Source organism: Phoxinus phoxinus, assembly GCF_949152265.1.
Source record: "Phoxinus phoxinus genome assembly, chromosome: 11".
In the NCBI taxonomy this organism is placed as follows: domain Eukaryota; kingdom Metazoa; phylum Chordata; class Actinopteri; order Cypriniformes; family Leuciscidae; genus Phoxinus; species Phoxinus phoxinus.
In genome coordinates this window covers 3,138,480-3,161,289 of record NC_136886.1, presented here as the reverse complement: position 1 = coordinate 3,161,289, position 22,810 = coordinate 3,138,480, and the positions used below count along the sequence as shown (strand labels likewise).

General features: G+C 37.9%; 2 protein-coding genes across 5 annotated transcripts; one reads left to right on the top strand and one right to left on the bottom strand.

Annotated features, from left to right (window-relative positions):
• Positions 1–653: 653 nt before the first annotated feature.
• Positions 654–15,220, bottom strand: nfatc2b (nuclear factor of activated T cells 2b). 2 transcript variants are annotated; one of them, XM_079627783.1, is made up of 10 exons: positions 11,426–11,715; positions 10,067–10,919; positions 9,198–9,366; positions 7,979–8,181; positions 6,966–7,138; positions 6,687–6,827; positions 4,438–4,493; positions 4,220–4,352; positions 3,580–4,134; positions 654–970 (listed from the first exon to the last, which is right to left on the bottom strand). In XM_079627783.1, the coding sequence occupies exons 1-10, from the start codon at positions 11,523–11,525 to the stop codon at positions 924–926; spliced, it is 2,430 nt and encodes an 809-aa protein (XP_079483909.1). In that variant the 5' UTR covers positions 11,526–11,715; the 3' UTR covers positions 654–923. The 2 variants fall into 2 exon arrangements, with proteins under 2 accessions (XP_079483909.1, XP_079483910.1); XM_079627784.1 differs by lacking the exon at positions 11,426–11,715 and adding an exon at positions 15,092–15,220 and having other exon boundaries at positions 656–970.
• LOC307006622 (E3 ubiquitin-protein ligase RNF182) lies at positions 13,871–21,648 on the top strand. 3 transcript variants are annotated; one of them, XM_079627785.1, is made up of 3 exons: positions 13,871–14,136; positions 19,684–19,738; positions 19,837–21,648. In XM_079627785.1, the coding sequence occupies exon 3, from the start codon at positions 20,343–20,345 to the stop codon at positions 21,084–21,086; it is 744 nt and encodes a 247-aa protein (XP_079483911.1). In that variant the 5' UTR covers positions 13,871–14,136; positions 19,684–19,738; positions 19,837–20,342; the 3' UTR covers positions 21,087–21,648. The 3 variants fall into 3 exon arrangements, with proteins under 3 accessions (XP_079483911.1, XP_079483912.1, XP_079483913.1); XM_079627787.1 differs by lacking the exon at positions 13,871–14,136 and adding an exon at positions 19,515–19,542 and having other exon boundaries at positions 19,837–21,641; XM_079627786.1 differs by lacking the exon at positions 13,871–14,136 and adding an exon at positions 19,482–19,542 and having other exon boundaries at positions 19,684–21,641.
• The last annotated feature ends 1,162 nt before the right edge of the window (positions 21,649–22,810 follow it).

Genomic DNA, 22,810 nt, shown 5'->3' with positions numbered 1-22,810 from the left:
ACAAGATATTCACAAAGAAATATATTTTAAATTATTTGAATAATCTATTTTATAGATTGATTATTTATACATTATCTAAAATGTTGTATTCCCAAATATACATAAGAATGCTCTTGTGTATTTAAAATTATAAATAGATTGTTTCTAGTTGGATTAAGTAAGCATTACAGGATAATGCTAATGATATATAATATGTTACTACTAGATTTTATGTATATAATGTTACTACTAAATTTTTTTTTTTTTAAATCTGGCTAATTAAATCTTAAATTAGTGATAATTGCCATGATCTAGAGATGCTTGCTACTTAAAAAGAGTTAATAAATGTAAAAATATAGTTATGTGAGAATTGCATTTAAAACTTTTGTACTTAACTTTTTTTTGTTTTGTTTATAAATCCACCCCCTGATTGGAGGAGCTCTTGGAACATTAATATAAAACTGTTTTGCATTTCCAATATTACATATTACAGAAAAGCATTCATAATACTCACATAAATTAAGGACACAAATATAAATATATATAATAAAAAATAAAATTACTGCATGAGCTGCGTTAGAATATCTAATAGTAACTATTAACTAATCAGCATCCAGTTTGCTAATAATTATCTACCAGATTAGTTTGGTTTGTTCCAACAAATAAAAGTAACAGCCACTTTTAAAACATTTTATTTGAAATGCACATTGATAAATATGTCACAAAAGGTTGCTCTTTGATTAAAAACATGATTTGAGAAAATAGGCATTATATATAAACAAAAATAAAACACACTGATATTATGTCTAACGGGATCTTACTGAAATCATCTTTTTGTGTACAAATCATAGATATGAAAAACAAGCGATTTCAATAGATATCAAAGCCAAGACGTCTTCATCGTCCTGATGCGGTTTCATGAGGATGGAGATCTGTCGTCCACATTAGAGCTTATTTTTATGAACAAGGTCCCTTCTTATAACAGCATTCACTGCAAGGAAAAATACAAAATAAAACCATTAGTGCGTGCTGTGCTGTTTGATAAAGTGTGCATTGCTATAGCATTAATGAAGTGGTCAAACCTCTAACACTGAGGATTAAACATTACTTTTCATTAGAGTTGCGCCATTTTCACCAGCCGGCGTTTATCAAGACATGTTTATGATGCACATGCATGATTACACAGACGTGAATGCACGCAAGGTCGGTGGGACACTGCAGTCTGTACATCACTGTCACTAACCGTCCACTAGATGGCAGCACAGAGTTTAACCATGACGTTATCTGGCTGTGCTTCCTGTTGTTCTGCTGAGGCAAGTTAGTGGGCTAAAAATGGAAAGTTTTCAGTCTAAAATTAGATTAGGGGACACAAGGGGTAGCGTTTACAGGTATAATCAGCTTGAAATAGAAGCTAAAGCGTTGGTGGGATGCTTTGTAACACCTACAACATCCACCGCAAATACAAACAAATCTGCATCCGTGGTGTGATTGTAATAAGTGGCTTACACATCAACTATACCAGGCTTTACGTGAATAAACAACACATTCAAGTGTATTTACGAGTGTTTTTGTGATTGAATGCTATACTAAAGATCAATAGTGTGTCCTGTTTGTCCCTGTGTGTGTGTTTTAGGTCTGCTAGGAGCTCAATATTTAACAGGCTTTGGCAGAACCTGAGGCACTGACCCATATAGTGGCGCCTGATAAGAGTGGCATACATTAGTGGCCTCTGAAATAAACTACTGAATATCTGCTGTCAACACACAACAACAGTGACATGCCATATATTTAAATGGTGACAAACTATGGTTCTTTAAAAAACAAAAACAGTTCCAGTGTCTGTGTGACTTAGTGCGAGATAAGGAAGTTTATAGCTAAAAAACAAACAACAAAAAACATGACAACGAATGTTTTGTTTAAGCATGTTGCTATTCAAACTTAGCAAACATTTGAAGCAAAAAAGTATTTGAAAATCATTTAATAACACAAAGGTACAAGAATGTGTATTAAACAGCTTTAATGAGAGAAAGAACTACAATTCCATGAAGCATTGCAAAAGACAAATTTAAAACAATGGATAAAAAAGAAACTACTAAAATATTTATTTATGTTATATATAAAGCCTATACATACAGTACCAGTCAAAAGTTTGGAAACATTGCTATTTTTATCTTCTGCTAATCAAACCTGCATTTTTTAAATGAAAAATACAGAAAAAAATAGTAATATCGCGAAATATTATTACGATTTAAAATAGGCTAATAGTTTTCTTTAAAGTTTAAAATATCATTTATTTCTGCGATGCAAAGCTGAATTTTCAGCATCATTCTGTTTTGAATTATTGCTGTTCTTTTTTATTCATCAAAGAATACTGAAAAAAGTATCGCAGGCTCCAAAAAATATAATAAGCTGCACAACTGTTTCCAACATTGATAATAAATCAGCAGATTAGAATGATTTGTGATCATGTGACACTGAAGATTGGAGTAATGGCTGATACAAATTCAGTGTTTCATCACAGAAATAAATTATATTTTAAAGTATATTACAATAAATAACATTTAAATTGGAATAATATATATTTTTTCTGTATTTTTCATCAAATAAATGCAGGCTTGATGAACAGAAGAGAGAGACTTCTTTCAAAAACAAATGAATGATGTAATGATTCAAAAATAGTAATGTTTCCAAACTTTTGACCGGTACTGTATACCTGTATATAATATGCATATTAGTTTGAGAGCGTAGAGAGACTGACTCTGTCATTCACAGCGCTTCATGGGAGTGGATGAGCACTAAATTCTTGTTTTTTTTGGCACAATTTGCCTTTTTGAGTTCTGTGATTGGAGGAGATTTGTCTGCAGAATCATGTTTAATGTAGTTTCTCACCAGGATTTGAGCTGTTAAACATGCTTATAAAAAAAAAAAAAAAGCAAATACCATCAGTTAACAATCTCGTAGCTTGAAAAGTTTATAAGTTATTGTTAAAAATCCAATGAATATGATTTTTACTTTCCGGAACCTGACTGTAATATTCTAACTGAAGTGTTGAGCACATTATACATGTCAAACCAAAACTTATTCAGACACCTTCAACATTTCTCGCATTATTACAGTTTATTCGCTATAGTTTAGAAAATGGTAATAAAAATATGACAAGAACTCAGTTGATATTTCACTGGTTTTGTCCATCCTTCTGTTAGACTGTCTCACAAATGAATTATGTAGAATATCTGTCAGCTGTTAAATTTAACTACACAATTAGATAATACCAATTTAGGTCAACAAATGACCAAGCAATGCTTAATTTAGTTCAGTCTGTGGTGTAAAAAGGTCGCATCAGCAATTAAAGAAAAAAACACTTTTGAATACAAGTTTCTGAATACATTTTTGGTCCCAAATTTGTATAAATTTGACTAGTAGTCCACTGTATGAAGACTTTTTGGGTATAATATGTCACAGTTTACTTTATTTTGCTATCCTCACTTACATAAATGAACTATAGTGTCCTGCTAAAATAGATCAAATGATATCTGGTGTCTGGATAATTTTCGGTTGGACTGTAAATAGTGAATGATCAGAGTAATGATGCCCACAAACCATCATCCAGATAGGCCTGATCCAGGTTCTCCTGCTTGATGGTGACTCTGACAGGACTGATGTGCCTCTGGTGCTGTACGGGCAGGTATGTCTGCGGATGGCTTCGGGCCGGTGGGGACCTCCCTGTGGTGGGGGACGCCCTCGAGCCATACGCCTTCTGATGGGCCCCGGCGGAGCACAGCTCGGAGACATCAAGGGTAGGAAATAAGGAGGCGGCCGTTTGGATGCGGTCACATGCTATGGTGTGCTGGTAGGCGTTAGGCACAAACGTAGACAGTGAGGTCACACTGTGTGTGGCCCCCATACTTGAAGCATGGCCCGGGGAGCCAGAGAGAACTCCTGGCATCTGGTAGCGAATGGATGCGTGCTCGATGTGGTGTTGTGGGACACCAGGATACATGCCAGATTGAGGTCGCTGGTACGGCGAGCCGGTGGGCATCATACAACCGTCTGGAAGATGACAAGAGGGAGGAGAAACGCCCATGACGGGACGCACAGGACAGCCTAACTGTGTGTACTGGTATTCTTCAACCGGCTCTGCTTTAATCTGTGGCACTGGAAAGAAAATCCAAACCATTTGGATCAGTTTTAAAACAAAAAAAGCTGGATTATTTGATGGTAAAGGAACCGAAGGCTGCACCTGAGAGGGGTGTGTAGGTGAAGTTTTGAGGCTGGCTGCATTTCTTCTTCCCGTTCAGCACGTGAAAGCTGACTCTGACTGGGTGGTAGATGTTGGGGTCCCGATACGGAGGGATTTCCAAGAACAGCAGGTTCTGATAGGAACACAACTTACATTAAACGTACTTTTAAACACCATTACTGAAGACCGGTGTGTGTTATTTTAGTTTGAATGCTTACAGGCGTGCTTTTGTCTCTGTAAACTTGCGCCTCCGCCTCCCATATCTGTAAGTCAACTAAGACAATAAAACAGGCATTTGAATATGGAAAAAACATGCATGGGAACAATAAACATTTGAGACATCATATTATCTTCTTTTGTTATTTACGAATAACATCTATAATTTTAAACAGATCCATATTTCTTTAAAAAGGGTGATTTTACACTAGTTACACTACATTCATTATTTTGGAAGAAATTAATACTTTTATTTAGCAAGAATGCATTAAATTGGTTGAAAGTGACAGTAAAGACATTTATAATGTATAAACAAAAGATTTCTATGAATGCTGTTCTTTTGAATGTTCTATACATCAAATATTCCTGATTTTTTATCACCGTTTACACAAAAATATGAAGCTGCACAACTTGTTGTCAACAATTGATAATAAAGGTTTCTTGAGCAGCAAATCATCATATTAATATGATTTCTGAAGGATCATGTGACACTGAAGACTGGAGTAATGATGCTGAAAATTCAGCTTTGATCACAGGAATATATTACATTTTAAAATATATTCACAGCTATTTTAACTTGCAATAATATTAGTGAGCATAAGGTTTCAAAAACATTTTTTTTTTTTATAACTCAGAACTAATTTACATCCGTTCACCTACACACGCACGCCCTTGTGTATTCACACTGTTTATTGTTCAAAGCCACAACAAATAGCTGGTCCGTGACTTCTACATAAGCAACAGAGAGAAAGTTTCATGCATAGTGGATGAAACTCCCACTCTCCTGCTGTGTGACTTCTGCTCTGCAACCATCACTTTGAGTACAGGAAAAGAAAGAGACTCTGTGCTTGTAGATGCTATCTGTGCAGAGCAAACCACATCCTCTCGCACCGCACTGCACACCTAAATGGAAAGTGCTGCTAAAAACTTAGCTTGCGTCAGAAAGAGTAGGCATGTCTCTATAGGATGTCAATGTGAGTCACGGCTGATATATGCTATTGTCCTCATGGTCGTTCTGTGACACTGAGATTTCACTCAGCTGTCACTCAAAATATTCTTGACATTTTGGAAAATTTCTGGTGTTTCCCCCAAAATCAATCAATTAATTTGTTTACTTGGTGATTTTAAAATCTTTACTTGGTTTTGCATTTCTAATTTTTTAATTGAATTAATTTGACTTTTATTTGCATGCATCTACTTCCATAATATGTCAATGTAAAAACATTGGTTTTAAAAATGCTATATCAAAAATGTTTTACTTGCCTTTATGTAGACTCTCAAATAATATGAAGTTATTAAACGTGCATTAGAATTGTAAAATAATGAGAAAACTGTTAAAAGTAGTTTTAGATTTAAAGACAACTTCCCAAAAGTATTTCATATCACCTACCAATAAACATAGTTCTAGAATTAACGTTATGTACAGTGCGTAGGTGTTGGTTGAGGTTTCTGACGTCTTTAAACACTGGCAGACAAACTGGCGGGAATATGTCTGTGTTTATGCAAGCTTTGCAAGGCTTATCTTTTTTTTTTTCACTCTTGTGTCATTGCAAACGTTGGCCAAACCAGACTGCAATCTGCCATACAACCCAGACCTTCATAGCTGCAGCCTGGACCACCGTTTTTCTCAGCATATGCAAAGCACATCATTACGACTTCAAACAAATCATATGCTAATCTTCACCACAGATGGCAGATAGTGCCTGGAGAAGTCAAATATTAAAAGAGTTCTGTGTTGATGGTTGGAGCTGTTAACACGCTGAAGCACAAAAATAGTAGTTGAAGGTCTACTTCCACCATTGTGAACTTTTTTGAAAGTTACTCATCCATGTAAAATGAGATTAGGATCTCTCAATCTAAATGTATACCTTAGCAGATTCGTTTTCACTGAAACTGTAGACAGTGTCGTTTGTGTGTCTTTCAGTTTAGAGATAGAGTTTAAATGTCGATGAAAACCTTTTAAATATCCTATAACATGATTTGGATTTGAACAAAAGGATTTGGATGCTTAAAAATGTCTTAATGTTATTGCATCAGATAATAGAATATAAAACCAACAGCCATTTATTTTAGTCTAATACGATAATGTTCAAACATTTTTACGGCCGAATTAAGTGTCCGAATTATTTTTGGAGCCAATGACAACCTCTCTGCTCTCTAAACAGCCACTGAAATACCCATTGGTTAACCACTACACTTATAATCAGTAAAAGTGTGACAAACCCTCTCAAAGAAAAACAGTTTTACTCACCATGCGTTTTCTCAAAGAAGATGACTTTGGACTCTGAAGTGAAGTTCTGGCCCCTAAGGATCATCTGCAGTCCACCCAGAACCGAACAGTGGTCCACGTCCTGACGCTCTACCGCTGGATGCTCATGGGCCGACCTTTGAGCTGTAAAACAACCCAAGGCATTCATGCATTTAATATTGGAAATATGATATTTGACCATTTTGCAAGTGCAAATTCTGCAAAAACATGCATACATATGGTTAAAATAATGAGTTTGAAATGAGAAGTTGCAATGCGTACAGCACTCAATAGTCTGTGAGGGCACTTGGAGAGAGAGCCACTGGCCTCCGGGTTGAGGAACGTGGACACGGAAGATCATTCTCACTCGGGTGTTTTTCCGTCCCACATCCGTCTCTCCTTTCTTCAGCTCAATGTCGGCATTTCTCAGTTTCAGGATACCAGCACAGTCAACTCTAACATAGACATATAGACTTAGCATGCAAAACTCAAAAAACACTGGATCTTTTATCACTTCCTGTTCATGTTTTATCAATTCTGGTTTCAAATTGTGTATAATCTAAGAACAAACTATCTACTATACTAAACTAGATATAGTGGAGGCTATTTGTCACTTTTTTGTCCCCAGAATATTTCTGCAGGTTTATTATTGAAAGTATTTTCTGGTGCATACCATCAAGTTTTGGCTATTGAACATTTCCACCATTGCAACTGGGATGTTTTTGGGTAAGTTGACATAATAGTAACCTGCATCATGCTTGTTATAGGCTATTTAAAAGGTTTTCCGCTACATTTAAACAAATATGAAGTATTAAACTGTTCACGATGCAACACATGTAAGAGCTGCAGAACCACTGCTTTATAGCTGAATAAAATCATAATTGACAAGTTTTGCAATACCAACACTGTTATTGAACTGAATTTTAATAATGAAACTATTGTCTTCTGTAGAGCTGCTTGTTTCATAACTGATTAACTTTACAGTTACAGCTAAATAAAGACACTATTGTCTTTTTTAGAGGTGCTTTACAGCAGAATTTGAATTTGTCTCATATTTCATGAAGTTTGCATCGTCGATTCTGTTATTTTCCTCTTTATTTCTGTAAAGCTGCCTTAAAACAATCTGCATTGTATAAAGCGCTTTATAGATAAAGGTGAGTAGACTTGACCTGGAGGACACTAGCATTTGTAGAATTGTATATTTGACTCAAAACCTCACAGCTATTGAGATACAACAATTTCCACATGTGACAACTAGCCCCGGTCTTCTTTATATGCTATCATTATCTTCTTACACAACTCTCATGTTCTCCTTGGGTTCCAGTGGCAACTCCAGGATCTTGGTTCCGCTCAGGATTCGCTCCTGACTGTTGGTGGTGACGGTCTTGCCGGTGATACGGTGGACCTGGTAGAACGCGTGAGGTCTGAGGTTCCTGTCGTCAGCCGTGCCGATGAAGATCTGTAGAGCCAGCGGCTCCGTCCCGGTGTACCCTCGCAACTGAAACGGGTTATAAACCACAGTTTAGATCTACACATGCTTTACACTATTCTAACAATCAAAGGGTGATCTAATATGTGATACAAGATGCACTATACACAAGAATGTGTGATTGAGGTTGCATTACAAAAAAGTCCTGTAACTGCCCAGCAAGCAATAGCCATCACTTCACCACCATCTAGGTTAACTATAGACCCGATATAGTCCGGCTATGAGTAACACACTTCTAGCCAAAATAACCTTGAATTTAGTTACATTTATTTAGTTTTTACCAAAATAATTTGCGAGATGTATGATATTCCATCATGTAAGCAAAGTCAACAGTGATTATTACAAGGTGTTTGGTTTCATTTCTTCACTCATTTCATTTCTTTGTTATCTAATTGATGATAACTATGGTTATGGGCTATGGTTTACAGTTTAGACGTCTATTAAATTTTCACTGACAGCCAAACTTTTGCCTTGTTTTAGCCTAGACGTCTGGGCTGTGTTTGGATGGCTATTAGACGTTTTTTAAAACGCAAAGTTGCTTGCTGGGTGGATATTTAAATGCAAATGTTTGCTCAGTGTCTTTAATGTATGACTAATTTTTAGTGTATGCATGAAGTCACAACACTTTTTGTCTTCATTTTCAACAGTAATGAGTGAGATATGCATGCAACCTGAGTAAAAGGTTTAGTCAGTGTAGATGATATGACACATTGGCTAATTTCCCTAAACGTGGACGCCGTACTTCACACACCGTAACAGGGAAATAACGTCACCACAATCATTGCATTATCTCTATCCGTCTCCCCCTCGTTTGTCTTATAAAGCTCTTCACTGACAGTTTCATCTCAGTTTCAAGTCTTTAAATCGCTCACACAACCGTTTGTGCACATTTTCACATGCAGCGATTCTCAAGAATTGTCATATTCACTCCCCACGCATCCTTAAAGAAACAAACAAAACCAACCTTTCCGCCCTCCCACGGCTTTGCTTCTTCTTCTAAATACACAGCTCTGTCCTAATTTTACCTGAACCACCGGATGGCCTCCGGAAGATGCTTTGACGGCCCCTCGGCTGCCCTCGGTCTCGTAGTGGGCCCTGTGATGTTGTCTGGGTTGGACCCCTATCCTGAGCTCATACTGTTCACTGCTACTGGGAAGAGGCCAGTCCAGCGCAGGCAACGCAGCCACTGGCATACTGAGAGATGAGATACCATTTAGTCAATCACAATAACCATCACAGATCACTTATTTACTAACTTAATAATAAGCAGGAGGATCTGGGAATAAACATCCACGTGGGCCAGGACTGTAGATGTGCACACATTTTAATCTGGTTTACTTTGAAAATCAGTTTTTTCCAAATTAAACTTGTTTAAAGGTTGCTCTTTCAGAGCTCAGGCTTAAGACTTTGTCTCAGATGTCTTTCCCAAACTATATTAGAAGAAATAAAAATAGACACTATGATAAACTAGTCGTACAGTAAGAGTATGAATATGGATAGCAGGTAAGCTCCATTAAAATTTGGAGAATTTGATTAGAAATGCTTGAGTTTATATTGAGTTTTTGCTGACTTTTTATATTTTCATAAATCTGAGTACAATTTGAGATATTTTTGAGATTCTAGAAGAGACACATGTAAAACTGAGGCCTTTTTCAAAATTCAAAATTTGAGAAACCAAAAGTCTCCAATATGACTCTCCGTTTGATATCATTGCTGCCGGGAGAAACAACAGATGTATTGGGAAATCTCATTTCCTATGGGTTGTGGTGCCGGTTATAATCAGTTGATTGTGTTTTTCCTCATTTATAAGTGGATAAAGGCATCTGCTAAATGAATAAATGCAAGATTGTTGCTTTGTCACTGACTGATTGGTTATTGATTGGTTATTTCATACCTACAAACCCCTGGGAGAGCCTGACTGGACCAGTTGGCAGGCATGTAATAGCATGACTCCATAGTGAACTCTTTTTTCACTTCCGTCATGGTTGGGAACAGGCTCGCCTGGCTTTCCGTGTAGACAGAGTACTCTAGATTGGGTCTGACGATCTTAGTAGGGACCGGTTTAGTCAAGCTGCTGATGTTGTTCAAGGAATCCTCCAGTCCATAGAACTCGGTGGGCTCGTTTTGGACATAATGGAGGTTTTGAGTCTGGACGTAGGTGCGTTTCCCCTGTGGAGAAGCCGAGCGAGAACGTGGAGAGGATGAGCGGCGGTCCAGGACGGTGTCTTCTGTGATGCTGGTGCGAGGAGACGTGTTGGGAGAACCTGAGGCTTGGATGGCCTGCATCATCGGGCAGAGATCGGCTTCAGTCACTCCGACCAGACTTCCTTCACCACCTCCGGGTGAGATGCATGGAGAGTACGTTCCTGGAGAATAGCCATCTGAATGCCAGCTAGTAGAGGAGGTGCTACTAGCTGGACTGAGGCATTGGTTCTCCCTGTAGGGCATGTCGTACCCTGGAACGGTGAGCATGGGGTGATTGATGTTCACAGGGTTGGTGGGGACATGGTCAGGGTGGTGCAGGTCAGGGCAGGTGATCTCAATTCTCGGGCGGTTGCCTTGGATGGCTCCTGGGTGGAGACCGAGAGACTGTCTGAGATCAGATTGCTCGTAAGCGAGAAGGTCATCGGTCGGGAAATGGTTGGAAAGCTGGGACATGGACTCTTCACCGTAAAGTGAAGGGTCTTGATGAACGCATGGGGAAGTTTGATTGGTGCCATGGTTGGAGGGGACGCCAGGGTCATCAGCTACAAAAGCAAACAAACGGGAAAACACATTATTAGTCATTTCACCACGTTTTATCTGTGTGAATATAGCATTATAACCAACTGAAAATGCTTAACGTTTCCTGTAAACTAGGCTCTTCTTTACTAATACTTGAAAACAAAACAGTTTAGCTGCAGTGAAAGTTTCCACTACATCTTTGGTTTCACATAATGTGTGTAACCCACTTTTGAACCCAATGCATCTTCCACTCCAACTCAAAACGGAAATGCTAAATATCACGGTAATATTTTATTCGTTGAATTATCATAGTATCATATGTGGTAATCGCACAGTACCATAGTATGATAAAGTATCATTACTGTACTACTATTTTTTTAATATAAATGACAAAGATAATTATTTACTTTGTATATAATTAAAATAATTAGGCTAAGTTATAAGAAGATAGGGAAAATAATTGTTATGGGAGGAAAGGTCTAAACTCTAAATTAAATTATGATTAACAATTGGTGATATATTCACTAACCTTCATCTGGAGGTAAGTCACCGCCAGGTTGATTGTACAAGAAAAGTAATGGAAAGTCATATTCTTCTTGACCGTCGATATTTTCGTATAAATTACTCATTGGATAAGTTTTCAAACCAAAGCCCCCTTTAAAAAAAGTTTTTTGAAATGTAAAAAGAAACGAAAAGGTTGCAATTAATCAATCCCACGATAGTTTCCGCGAAATAAAAACAGTTATAGCGATAGTTACGCTAGTTTCTAAGGCAACAGAACGAACTGTCAGTCAGCCGCGCTCGCGCTCTACTGATGATTCGATTGCGTGTGAGAGCGCGAGACTGAGATGCTGAGCAGCTTCCTGTCAGAAAACTCCCTCAGAAACCTTTGTGACCGAAACTAAGAATAAACCAAACATGCATACGATTTATTTGGTCAGAATGTTATAGAAAATAGTTCTTAGAGATGCAGAACACTCTAATAAGTGTAAATAGCTTAAATAGTTACTTAATGAGTTGTGCATCTAATTAATGTGTAAAGTAAAACGTATTTTGACTCTAGATGCATGCTTTCATTGTGCTACTTGTTTACTAGAACGAATGCATGAATCGTTTGAATTACGATGTGGGCCTTTATGATTTAGGTTAACCTGAATACAGGTGTACAGGTATACTATATTGGGATAAATCGATTAGCCTGAGATCTTCTCAGCCAGACTCTTAAAGGCGCCGCACGGATATTTTTAGAATGGCAGATGCAAATGATGCGAGTCTTTGTTTTTACAGTGATTCCTGCCATTTACACCTGTCTATCCTCATGCCACCTTATGGGCTCTTTAGCAACAACAATGGCTCCATCTACTGGACTGCCCCTTGAAAGCGTCTTTTTAATCAAAATGAGTCCTTGATACGGCATTTCAAGCAGTGACAGCAGTGTGGCATATGCTATATAGTACACACCACATCTAAAACACATCCCACTGCACTGCATGAGAAAGTGTAGGGGGAGAGTGCAACACTTTTTGCATCTCCTTGAGTTTCTCAGAGACTGTTTGTATTGGAAAGCCAAACATGTAATACAATACCCTCATCTCTCAGCCACCCGCACTGCAAATCATAACATAAGTACGATTTATACTTGAATAGACAACGTCAAATGTTGCAATTGACCCCATAAGGAGAGGGTTGCACTTGCAACATTCGTTAAAATGTAATAAAGACATTCTTTAACATAATTTTCAAATGTATTGTTTTAACTTGTGCACAGACTAACTTCACTAAGTTATATTTGCTGTATAAAGACAACGACTATATAGGGGGACAACATTGTCAAGTAGCCTAACATGTTAGGTAAGGTTTGATAAATTATTACAATACATTTGAACTAAACATATTTTTTAAAATCAAAATCAACACTGAAATGTAATAGACTGCTTCTGTGAAAGCTGACTGAACTGTGTGTGTTTAAGTGAATGTTGGGATATTCTTGCAAGGTCATGTGGCAAATGTCAAAGTCTTATGTTTTGCCTCAGACTTCAGTGTCCTGCCTTCATGCCTCACTATATTTGCTGTTAACATCAGAACAGAGGGACACCCCTATTTGTTGTGCATTTCCTCTCTTGTGGCATATACTGAAAACACAGAACGGATTTTTTCTTAGAAACTGTTTACTTAAAAAAGGGGAGATAACTGACTATTAAAAGGGTTTCTTTACATAATATTATAATTTTGTTATGTTATGACAAGATTTTACATCAATGTTGTGATAAGGGACAGTTGCAACAGCCATGATAAAACTTGCTGTTAGCTTGACACAATAGTTTTTTGACACATGCTTTGCCTTTTAGAAGCTAATAAATCACTGATTAAAATGATGTGACTACATGCTTCAAGCAAATGGTTTAGATTTTTTTTCTTCTTTTACTTGGTCACCATTTATCCAGAGGGGGAGCTTCTGACCCCTCTTTTAATATTTGATAACACATTGGCAGATGCATAATCATCCTGCACATGCTAAACTTAAATCTAAATATGTTACATTTTTAAAATGCAATGCACATTGTTCTTAAGGGGCGCATCTTCCCCTCATGTAACCCTATCCATTTTATAATAGGTTGTTAATCTGTTGTTTTTGCTGTGTCATCCGCCATGTTAACTGATTCAATAAGTGTTACTGTCAGGGGGTGTTACTGATTCCCAAGTGCAACACCACTGACACACGAGCATGCCACACATTAACACACTGATAAGATGCATTTCTTTAAATCCTGCTGTTATTATGACCTTACTTGAAATTAGAAAAAAAAATTAGGCCTAATATGGCACAGTAGATTCATATGTGCTTGATGAGTATTGAAAAAAAAAAAATGCATTTAAAACATAATTTTAGAATGACCCATTCGCGTCAAAGTAGCCCGTCTTCGCAGTGCTGCGCTCACGTGCGTCCGGTAAAGAGAAAGTCATCAAACGCGTTAGTTCAGTGAGTGGACACCGGTCGGAGCGCGCGCTGGCTGGCTCCTGTTGCCACAGCAACCACCGAGGAGAAATCCGTGCAGCTTCTGAATCCGTAGCATTACCGCAATGAGGGGGATGTAGCAGTTGTGCTCGGACAGATGGGACCTCAAGATTGACTGTGACTCACCATAAAGCGAAGAGAAAAAGAAAATGTGGCGGTAATGGACGTTATATCAGACTGGAGCGACGACGCTTTAAACGCCGAGCCGCAATCAGGACCTGAGGGTGAGTGTCATTGCGGATTATAAACGCGTACAGCTTATTATTTAAACCGTGATTCTGTTTGTTAAATTATTAATGTGCATCAAATGTTTATTCAACACATAATCACGTTTCCACGCGACGCATTCGATGGACGTTTTTTTACGACGCCCGCCGAAACGCGACTTTTTCCAAAGGCAAACGTGTGACAAATTTGTTTGAATAATTAATTGCATTTATCCAAGCTGTCATTTAAATATTAAAACGACGTATGAGTTAGAAAAGCGATGTAAAATTGTCAATAACGGAACATCGTACGATTCAGCGACAGATATAGCCTAGTTATTATTTATGTGATTAGCTTTCTATACTAACTTGTGTTTTTTTATTGCAAAAACTAAAGACGGTATCCAATATCAGTTAGGCTGTTTTTCTGTTGATCTATTAAAATTAATTAGAAACGGTAAATATAAAAATACCTGTTGGACCAGTGATGAACATAGGCTATAGAAGCTAAATAAATATATTTGAATTTATATATCATAAATATATTTAAAAAAAGATAAATCTTATTAGTTCGCATAGCAGTATCTCACTTGAATAGTTTTATAAACAGCTCATGTAATTAAAGGATAATTTGCATCTAGGTTTTCCTATTAAAATTACTAGCTTAATGACACACTGTAGAAATCTCTCATAAGTCTTGCAGACTCTAAAATTGGTCAAAATCTTTCTCCCATCTCAATACTAGTCCGTATCCAAAAATAATTAATGATTAAAATAATTAGGCTATATGCCTATTTCTTTGATTACAGTATGCACAAGTCAGTTGACACGAATTGACAAGAGGTATTGTATTGAGTACATGATATCTATCAGACTCCTCACTAATGAACTCAGTCATCGAGAGAACTAAGAGGGAGAGAAAGAGTCTTAGCATGTTATATAATGTCTCATGTGGAGGGAGAGTTGTAATTACCTCACTGAAAAAGCCTCTCGAACACCATCATTAATAGAGTCTGCCACTTTAAAGAGTCAATTCTGGATGCAAGACACAGACATATTATTAAAACTATACATGCTTAAGAGCAACATAATTGCCTAATTCTTGCTTTCACGAAGAACATGGAAAAGATGGAACGATTATAAGTGCTTTGCACCTCAAAACCCCGATTATACTTATTTATGGCAACAGTGTTCAGTCCTGGCAATGTTCCTGATTGCAAAAAGGCACGTCTTCTTCGCAAAACCCAACGGTCACTTGAGAACAGGTTGATCATTTACGACTTACAACAAATATCTCCCTTCTAAATCTAGGCCCACATGTAGATGTACCCCTTCCTCCAGGACTCAGAAAGAGTCACTCTAGTCTAAACTAGGCCACTGGTTACCTGTGTGGGTTTTAAACCTGCGCTTGAGGGAATAGCATGGCTAACTCGCATGTGAAATCACCACTGAGCTGTCACACAAAATTAGGAACAACAACAACAACAACAACAAATGCAGTGAGCTTTCTACATAGGCACGGTCACAAAAGGAAATTTGCTTCAAAAGATACCATCTATTCTTGCATCTATATATAAAAAAAAAAAAAAAAGTAAGATATGGTTGCACAATATACTAATAGCATCTCTTCTAATGTGTTGAACAGATCTGGAAATGTATCGGTAGTTTATCTCCATCACAGTCTGATATCCTTCCGGTCAGTTGTCAAGACAAGGGTACATTTAGTGCTGATGTCCGGATGGCTCCGCTGGGGGCAATGAGTTGCTGTCAGTCTTGGCATAAATTAAATTACTGGTCAGCTCAACATAAATTAATACAATATTTATTTACATGTATTGTGCAATCTCTTCAGTTTTGCACAGAAATCAAACATAGGAGCATTGCTGGCTCATTCCTGTCAAGATGTTGAACTCTCAGTGCCAAAATTAAGATAATCTTTTGATACTTTCACCAAATTGACTTATATATTATCCTAGGTCTTATTTTGCAGTTCACATTATGTATATATAAATGTTTCCATAATCCTATAAAACTAATTTCAGCTGATAAAGTATGGGCCAGATATCTATTGTAATGCAGCCTTTCTAAAATTTTGCCAATAGTTAACAGTGATTTAATGCTTGTAACGGAAAGATAGAAACAATAAAAATGAAGAAATGTTACCGGCGTTGTTGATGCATGAAGAGACGCTCTTGAGGATGAACTTGACCTTTAGCCTCATCAAATGTGTGCCAGTGGTGTTCCAGAAGGGATCCTGTTGGATAAAATGGAGAGAAGTCCAATCCTACGTTTTTTTTTTGCTCATTAAATACCTTGTTATACTTGAAAAAACATCACATTACATGAATACAGTAACGTCTGGATGCTATTTATGTTGATTCTACATCTAGTACTGCTAGTGCATATTGCGTTTTGTGTTGATGATTTTATAATTCTCCTAATTCTGCCAGTTTTAGATCAGTCCTTTTGCCTTGGAGAGATCATTACCTTCCTAAACCAATTTAATTCTCAAGCATCAGTTACACATCTAATGTGTAATTTTTTTTGCACTAGCGCAAAAAAAAAAGAAAAGCTTCCTGTCTTGGTCGTAATTACCATAAATTAGAGATTACAACACATGTTGTCGGACTGAAAATCAACGCTTTCAACACCTGAATGAATCTTCAATGGTCAGGTTAGTTAAACATTCATGACTTGCTTAATATAAATTTTAATGCATCTGAAAAGAAAAAACAGATGGGTACTCTTGTTCATTTTTAGGCCCTTTTATTGTTTGCCATTAAATAGGCGTTATCGGCATATCTAATCTAACTGAACTACTTCAGTCATCTTTGGTTTGTAAACATTGGTTGTTGCTGGAATCGCCAGTTTGACTGATCAGTGATCCTTAACATACGCATCTCTAAATCCAGAGCTTCATTATCATCATTCTTTTGCATCCCATTTAAACTAAACATGAGGTTGTTATATTCTCTAGAGATTACACTTAATTAAAATAGCTGAAAATAAAGGATTATTTGTTCCAACTAACATTTAGAAGCATTTCAGAAGGACTGCATGCTCCTCAAAAGGCTGACGTAAACATTGGAGTCGGCAGGTGAGCTGGTGTTATTTATGTAACCCACAGCACCAGGACACAGATGGTGTTTTCCTGTGAACGCCCTTTGCATCTTTATTTCCGCCGCTCACACAAACACATAGCCTACACACACACGCACTCGTCTCCTGCCGTTACTGGCACTACAGGTCAGCAAAGCAAAATGATGACAAACACCAACTGATACTTTTCACTATTCAAATTCAGTTATTTTAGAAACCTGACTCTCGGACATCCTGAACAAACAATGATTTAAACTGATAGAAATTGATTTTTCATTAGGATTGAGTTTGAGAGTGAATCTCCCAAACGTCAATTTAACCCCAATAATAATAATTAAAAAGAAATGACATTTTTGCATAAACACAATTAAGGCTATTTTAGGACCTCTAAGATTTCTTTTTATTCTCATGACAATTAAGCACATTTTTTCTGTTTTTTTTTTTCATAATTCGTATCACTTGAGTCAAGGAAGTTCTTATTATTTTTTTAGTAGTTCCCATTATCATTAATGGTCATTTTATTACTGTAATGCTGCAGTGATTTTTATTTAAATACATTTGAAGGCAGTACAACAAATACTGCCATGATATACACTGCCCGGACAAAAATAATAATAATTGCTGTTTAGATTTAAATGGGCAAATGCTTAAAAGTCTATGATGGGATGGATTTGATGGAAATAAATGTTGTGATGTTTTTTCCATCAAGAGGTGCATCAGTTTTTGGTCAAGATCTCGTATTGCCAATGCAAGAGTCCAGCACTCTGTAAAGTCTCCTCCAGCACATCCCAAACACTTTCAATGAATTTAAGATCTGTGCCAATGCATGTGTGAAAATTATTCCTACCATTCTTTCACAATCTGAGCCTGAAGCATCTTGACATCGTCCTCCTGTAATATGGCCATAATGTCTTCATACATGTTTAAGAAATGAAAAGCTACACACTCCATCAATTAAGGTTAGAAGAACTATATAACATGCTAGAAACATAATAATCACAGCAATATTAATCTAATCAGACTCTTAGGCATTTGCCTATTTAAATCCAAACAGCAAATTTTTATAAATCTAATATTTATTATTTCTTTAATACCACTCACTCTGACATGTTTGTGAAAGACGTGTTCTATAAATGGAAGCATTAACTAATTAGGCAGATGCATACGCTTGCCATTTCTGGCTGCACACACACACACTCGATTTCTTGATTCTTGCCAATGTTTATTTTAAAGCCAACATTATCATAAGTGCAGATCCAGCCCCTGAATTTCAGCATCACACAAATTGCATTTAAAAATAGCACATTACTAATCTGAATAAGAACCTTTATTTACAAGCCACTTGAAAACTGCAGCCATGACCCCAAGTATAACGCATCTACATATTCCACTGCAACGGCATTGATTGCTCAGCTAAATGTAGATGTGCCCTTAGCATGTATTGACTCGCTGCCGTTTTAATGGCAAATAAATTCTGTGTGACGGTAGCGTTCTTTTAACCTTCACTCCTCTTACTTCATCTTGGATGTCTTGACCCACTGGCTTTTATCCAACAGAGTGTCTTCTGCCATTTATATGACCTAGCTGAAGAACCCTTAGAGACAAGCTGCCATATAATGTCAAAGTCATAATTTCAGTGCATCTCTGTGTCCTCGACTGTTGGACATGAGTGTGTGACAGTCCTTATCACAGTCATCAAGGTTGGGGGGGGGGGGGGGGGGGGGGGGGGCTGTATCCTCTAGCGCCGTATGCATGCTATTTATAGACCGGCTTCAAATTCTAACAACCTGCGCTTTGAGACATGGAAAGAGAGATGGAGAAAAAAACAATGAAATGTTTCGTTGTGGGAAATTAAATTTGCATGTTCTCCACGCTCTTGTTATGTTAAACTCCCCTTGCATCACTTGTTTGCCTCTCATTGTCAGATTGGAGTAAGTCACGTCCACAGGGAATCAGGAAATACAGGAGCTAATTACGTATATAATCAACTTTATACGCCCTCCGTCAGCCTTCGCTTGAATGGCTTCGACACACCTACGCTTGGCTCCTTTAAATGTCCCCTCTGATCAATAAAACATGTAGAAAGATGTAACCAAATATCTGGGGTTAAAAAAATTTAATTAAAAAATCTATGATCAATGATCGGCCATAAATCTGAATACTGGGAAGGACAACTGTAACTGTTTTTGGAGGGCAGCGTGCATGCTCACACACGCCCACCCCTATGTTGACGCTTTTATATGCCTGATAGGAAGGGCTTGATGAATATAAGGGGTTTTTAGCAGTGCTGGCTCAATGACATTACAGGGGTTTTACTCACAAGAGGTAAGTCTAGATGTCAAGCTATTCCGCCGCGCTCTTCATTTCTGCTGCAATGTGTTAACAAATTTTGAAATTTTTGAATGATTATTGTATCTTGGGTAACACCTTTGTCTTTTCTGTGTTTTTTTTTTGTTGTTGTTGCAGAATGAACAAAGATCTTCAAGAACTCCAAGGACAATATAAGCTTTCATAGTTGAAGGTCATAATCAAGAGTAGCCAATACTGAAAGAAAATATCAGTTTTCAGGATGTTTCTGCTGACTTTATCTGAAACTGTGATTCTTCCTCCTCATTCCAGAATCAACTATGGATAACAACAACAACACAAAAATATGCACTTTGCCCAGACTCTGATTTCACAGGATTTGGCAGACGCTTGACAAGCCCTGCTATGGAATATTTTTTGGACCTCTCTGGTGTCAACTATGTTTATTTATCTTTTGTCTTTCTCTAAAAAAAAAAAATGCTGAAAAAACCTACATAAGTTTGTGTATTGCATGCGAAACAGTGAATGAAGATACTCATTTAGCATGCACTGAATTTCTGTATTGTATCTTTAGCATAATTTGCTTGTCATAAATATATCAGGGTGTCATATCATGGACATGTACGCACTATGTTAAGCTTTCTGTTAGGACCTCTAATCAGCATTATGTGCTGCAAACTCTTGTAAAAATGAATTTAAGCAATTTTTTGGGGTGAAAAACAAACACACACACAAAAAAAGGCTACAGCGCACTAAAATCTGCTTAATTTGAACATTCGCACCTGCTTCCCGGCTCTTGCCGCACTTCATCTCTCAGGATGAGCCAGAAGTCCGACTCAGAGACCGAGAGCTCCCAGGCGCCTGTGATTTACACAGTAGAGGAACTGGAGTGCAAGATCTGCTACAATCGCTTTGACACCCGGGCCCGCAAGCCCAAGGTGTTGAGCTGCCAGCACCGCGTCTGTGCCAAATGTCTCAAGAAGATGGTGGAGCTGGACTCTTCTCCGAGCATCATCAGCTGCCCCTTCTGCCGCCACGAGACTCACGTCCCTGACGAGGAGATCTGGCTCCTTCAAGACGACAGCAACATTCTGGCCATTCTGACTTACCAGGACCGGGCTCGTAAGAGTGGCACCGCACCCAGCGGCGAGGTCCTTTTGACGCCCAACAGCCTGAGTGGAGGAGAGCAGGCCCACAGCTCCTCCGATTGCCTCGTCATCACAATCATGGAAGTCCCTGGAGAGTCTCAGTCCTCTGAATCTATGAGCATGCTGAACATGGTGCGCTTGTATCGGCCAGCCAGTTTGGACTCCTTGCCTTGCCACCTACCCGTGCAGAAATGTCGGGCGTGGACGTCCCGTTCGGTCCCCCGCTTTCTAATGGGTTTCCTCTGCTTGGTGTACTTCAGCTCGCTGCCACTGGGGATCTACTTGCTGATGATCCAGCAGCTCACGATGGGAGTGATCCTGGTCAGCCTGGTGCCCTCCACGCTGGTCCTTTGCGTATTTTATGGCTTCTGCCAATGTTTGTGCCACGAGATCATGGAGGCCATCGCCACATAGCACCCTAGGGCTGATACTAGCAAGACCTGTAAAAGAACAAAAGCCAAATGACTGATGTATATCAGTTAATCCCAGACACCACATTTTCCCACCACACCTCACTATACCAGCATCGACCAGTGAACTCCTTGTAAATCACCGCACATTTTATGCAGGGCCAACTATACATGTCTTTAGCAGCTAAAGCTTGATTACCAACAGGACTGCATCAGAACGCTGTGGTTTTGTATCACGTCTAGCTCTTCAACAACTGTGATATAAATAACACGCAACAGAGAATGAAGTCCTTCCACACTTTAATATGGAAACCACAGGATGTGTTCAATAATTCTAGATGAATTTGTTCATTTTCTGTTATCTATCTGTTCTGTGGTATAATTTCAATCATTGTCTCAATGTTCTCGTTGAAGTTCCTAGTTGCCTTTGTAAGGCATGTCAATGGCCAAGCTGTAATGTATATGTAAAAATAAGTGATTTTGTGTTTGTCATTGCTATGAAAATGAACAAATACTTTAAAGCCACCTGTTAGATATTCAATAAAGATTCTTCCATATCTAACACAATTCTAGATAAAACTATCAAGTGCACTTACCATACTTGAAGACTGCTAGATTATAGTTCTGGAAAAGGATGCTAACCTCCTAAAATATAATAGCTATTAATGAACCATGCTTTATATTCAAGGAATACCCTCATACATCACAATTTTGATTGTGAAGCAGATTATAATTATGACTAAGGAATTATGTGAGTGCCTATTACAGCTTTGCTGTTTTGCGAACTGAATGAACTAATATTCTTGTGTTGCTCAGGAGACTTAACCCATGGGAGCGTACGTGTTGCATCAAGCGACACACAGCTTTCAAACAAGCCCAAGTAATCACAAGAGAGTCAATAAAGGATCCCCGTCTGTTCCTCCACAATAGCATACCACTCTCCCTGAGGACAATTAACTTCACAGAAACCACTGTGCACAGCACACACATTATCACACACACACATATATATACACAGACAACCGCACACAAAGTCATTATGCATGGATCTCTTGATCTAAAGTCTTGTCCTCCCAATGCTGTGTTTTTTCTGAAAAAGAAAGAACTCTTGACATACAGCGCAAGGTATTCTGGGAGCATGGACTGCAGGGTTTGGGCCTAATTTTAACAATTGTCCCTGAAGACCGGCTTCTATAAAAGCTTTGGTGAAATAAAACCCAGAGGTGAGCATACGAACACAAGGAGGTTGGCAGAAGTGTCTCAAACGGATGTAATCGCACTGAAAAACAGGACTGTGAGTGAAAGCGGCGTGCAAGTTTCAGACGGCTATGAAATCACACGGATATCTTTGAGGCTCAGTTAACTGTAAGTGGCTTTTTTCTTCAATAAAATGTTTGGTATTTCAATGCAAACACATGTAACCTTTAGTCTGAACTTCTATTAATGATATTAGTAATAAGGTAAAATAAGAACACTCTTTACGTTTTGTTTTTAAAACCACTTTAAAACAAGAGGCACAAGTTTGCAATGAAAGCCAAATCATTTATGAGTGTAAAAAGACATGGTTATGGTCCATTCATTTGACTGAGATTAGATTAGAAAAAGTTGTAAAATTTCATACATTTAGTTAAGACAAAAATTATGCCAATTTATCATTTAAATTATTTTAGTTAAGAACTGACCCTTCGCAGGGAGCTTGATTGACAGGTGATCTGACCAATCATACTT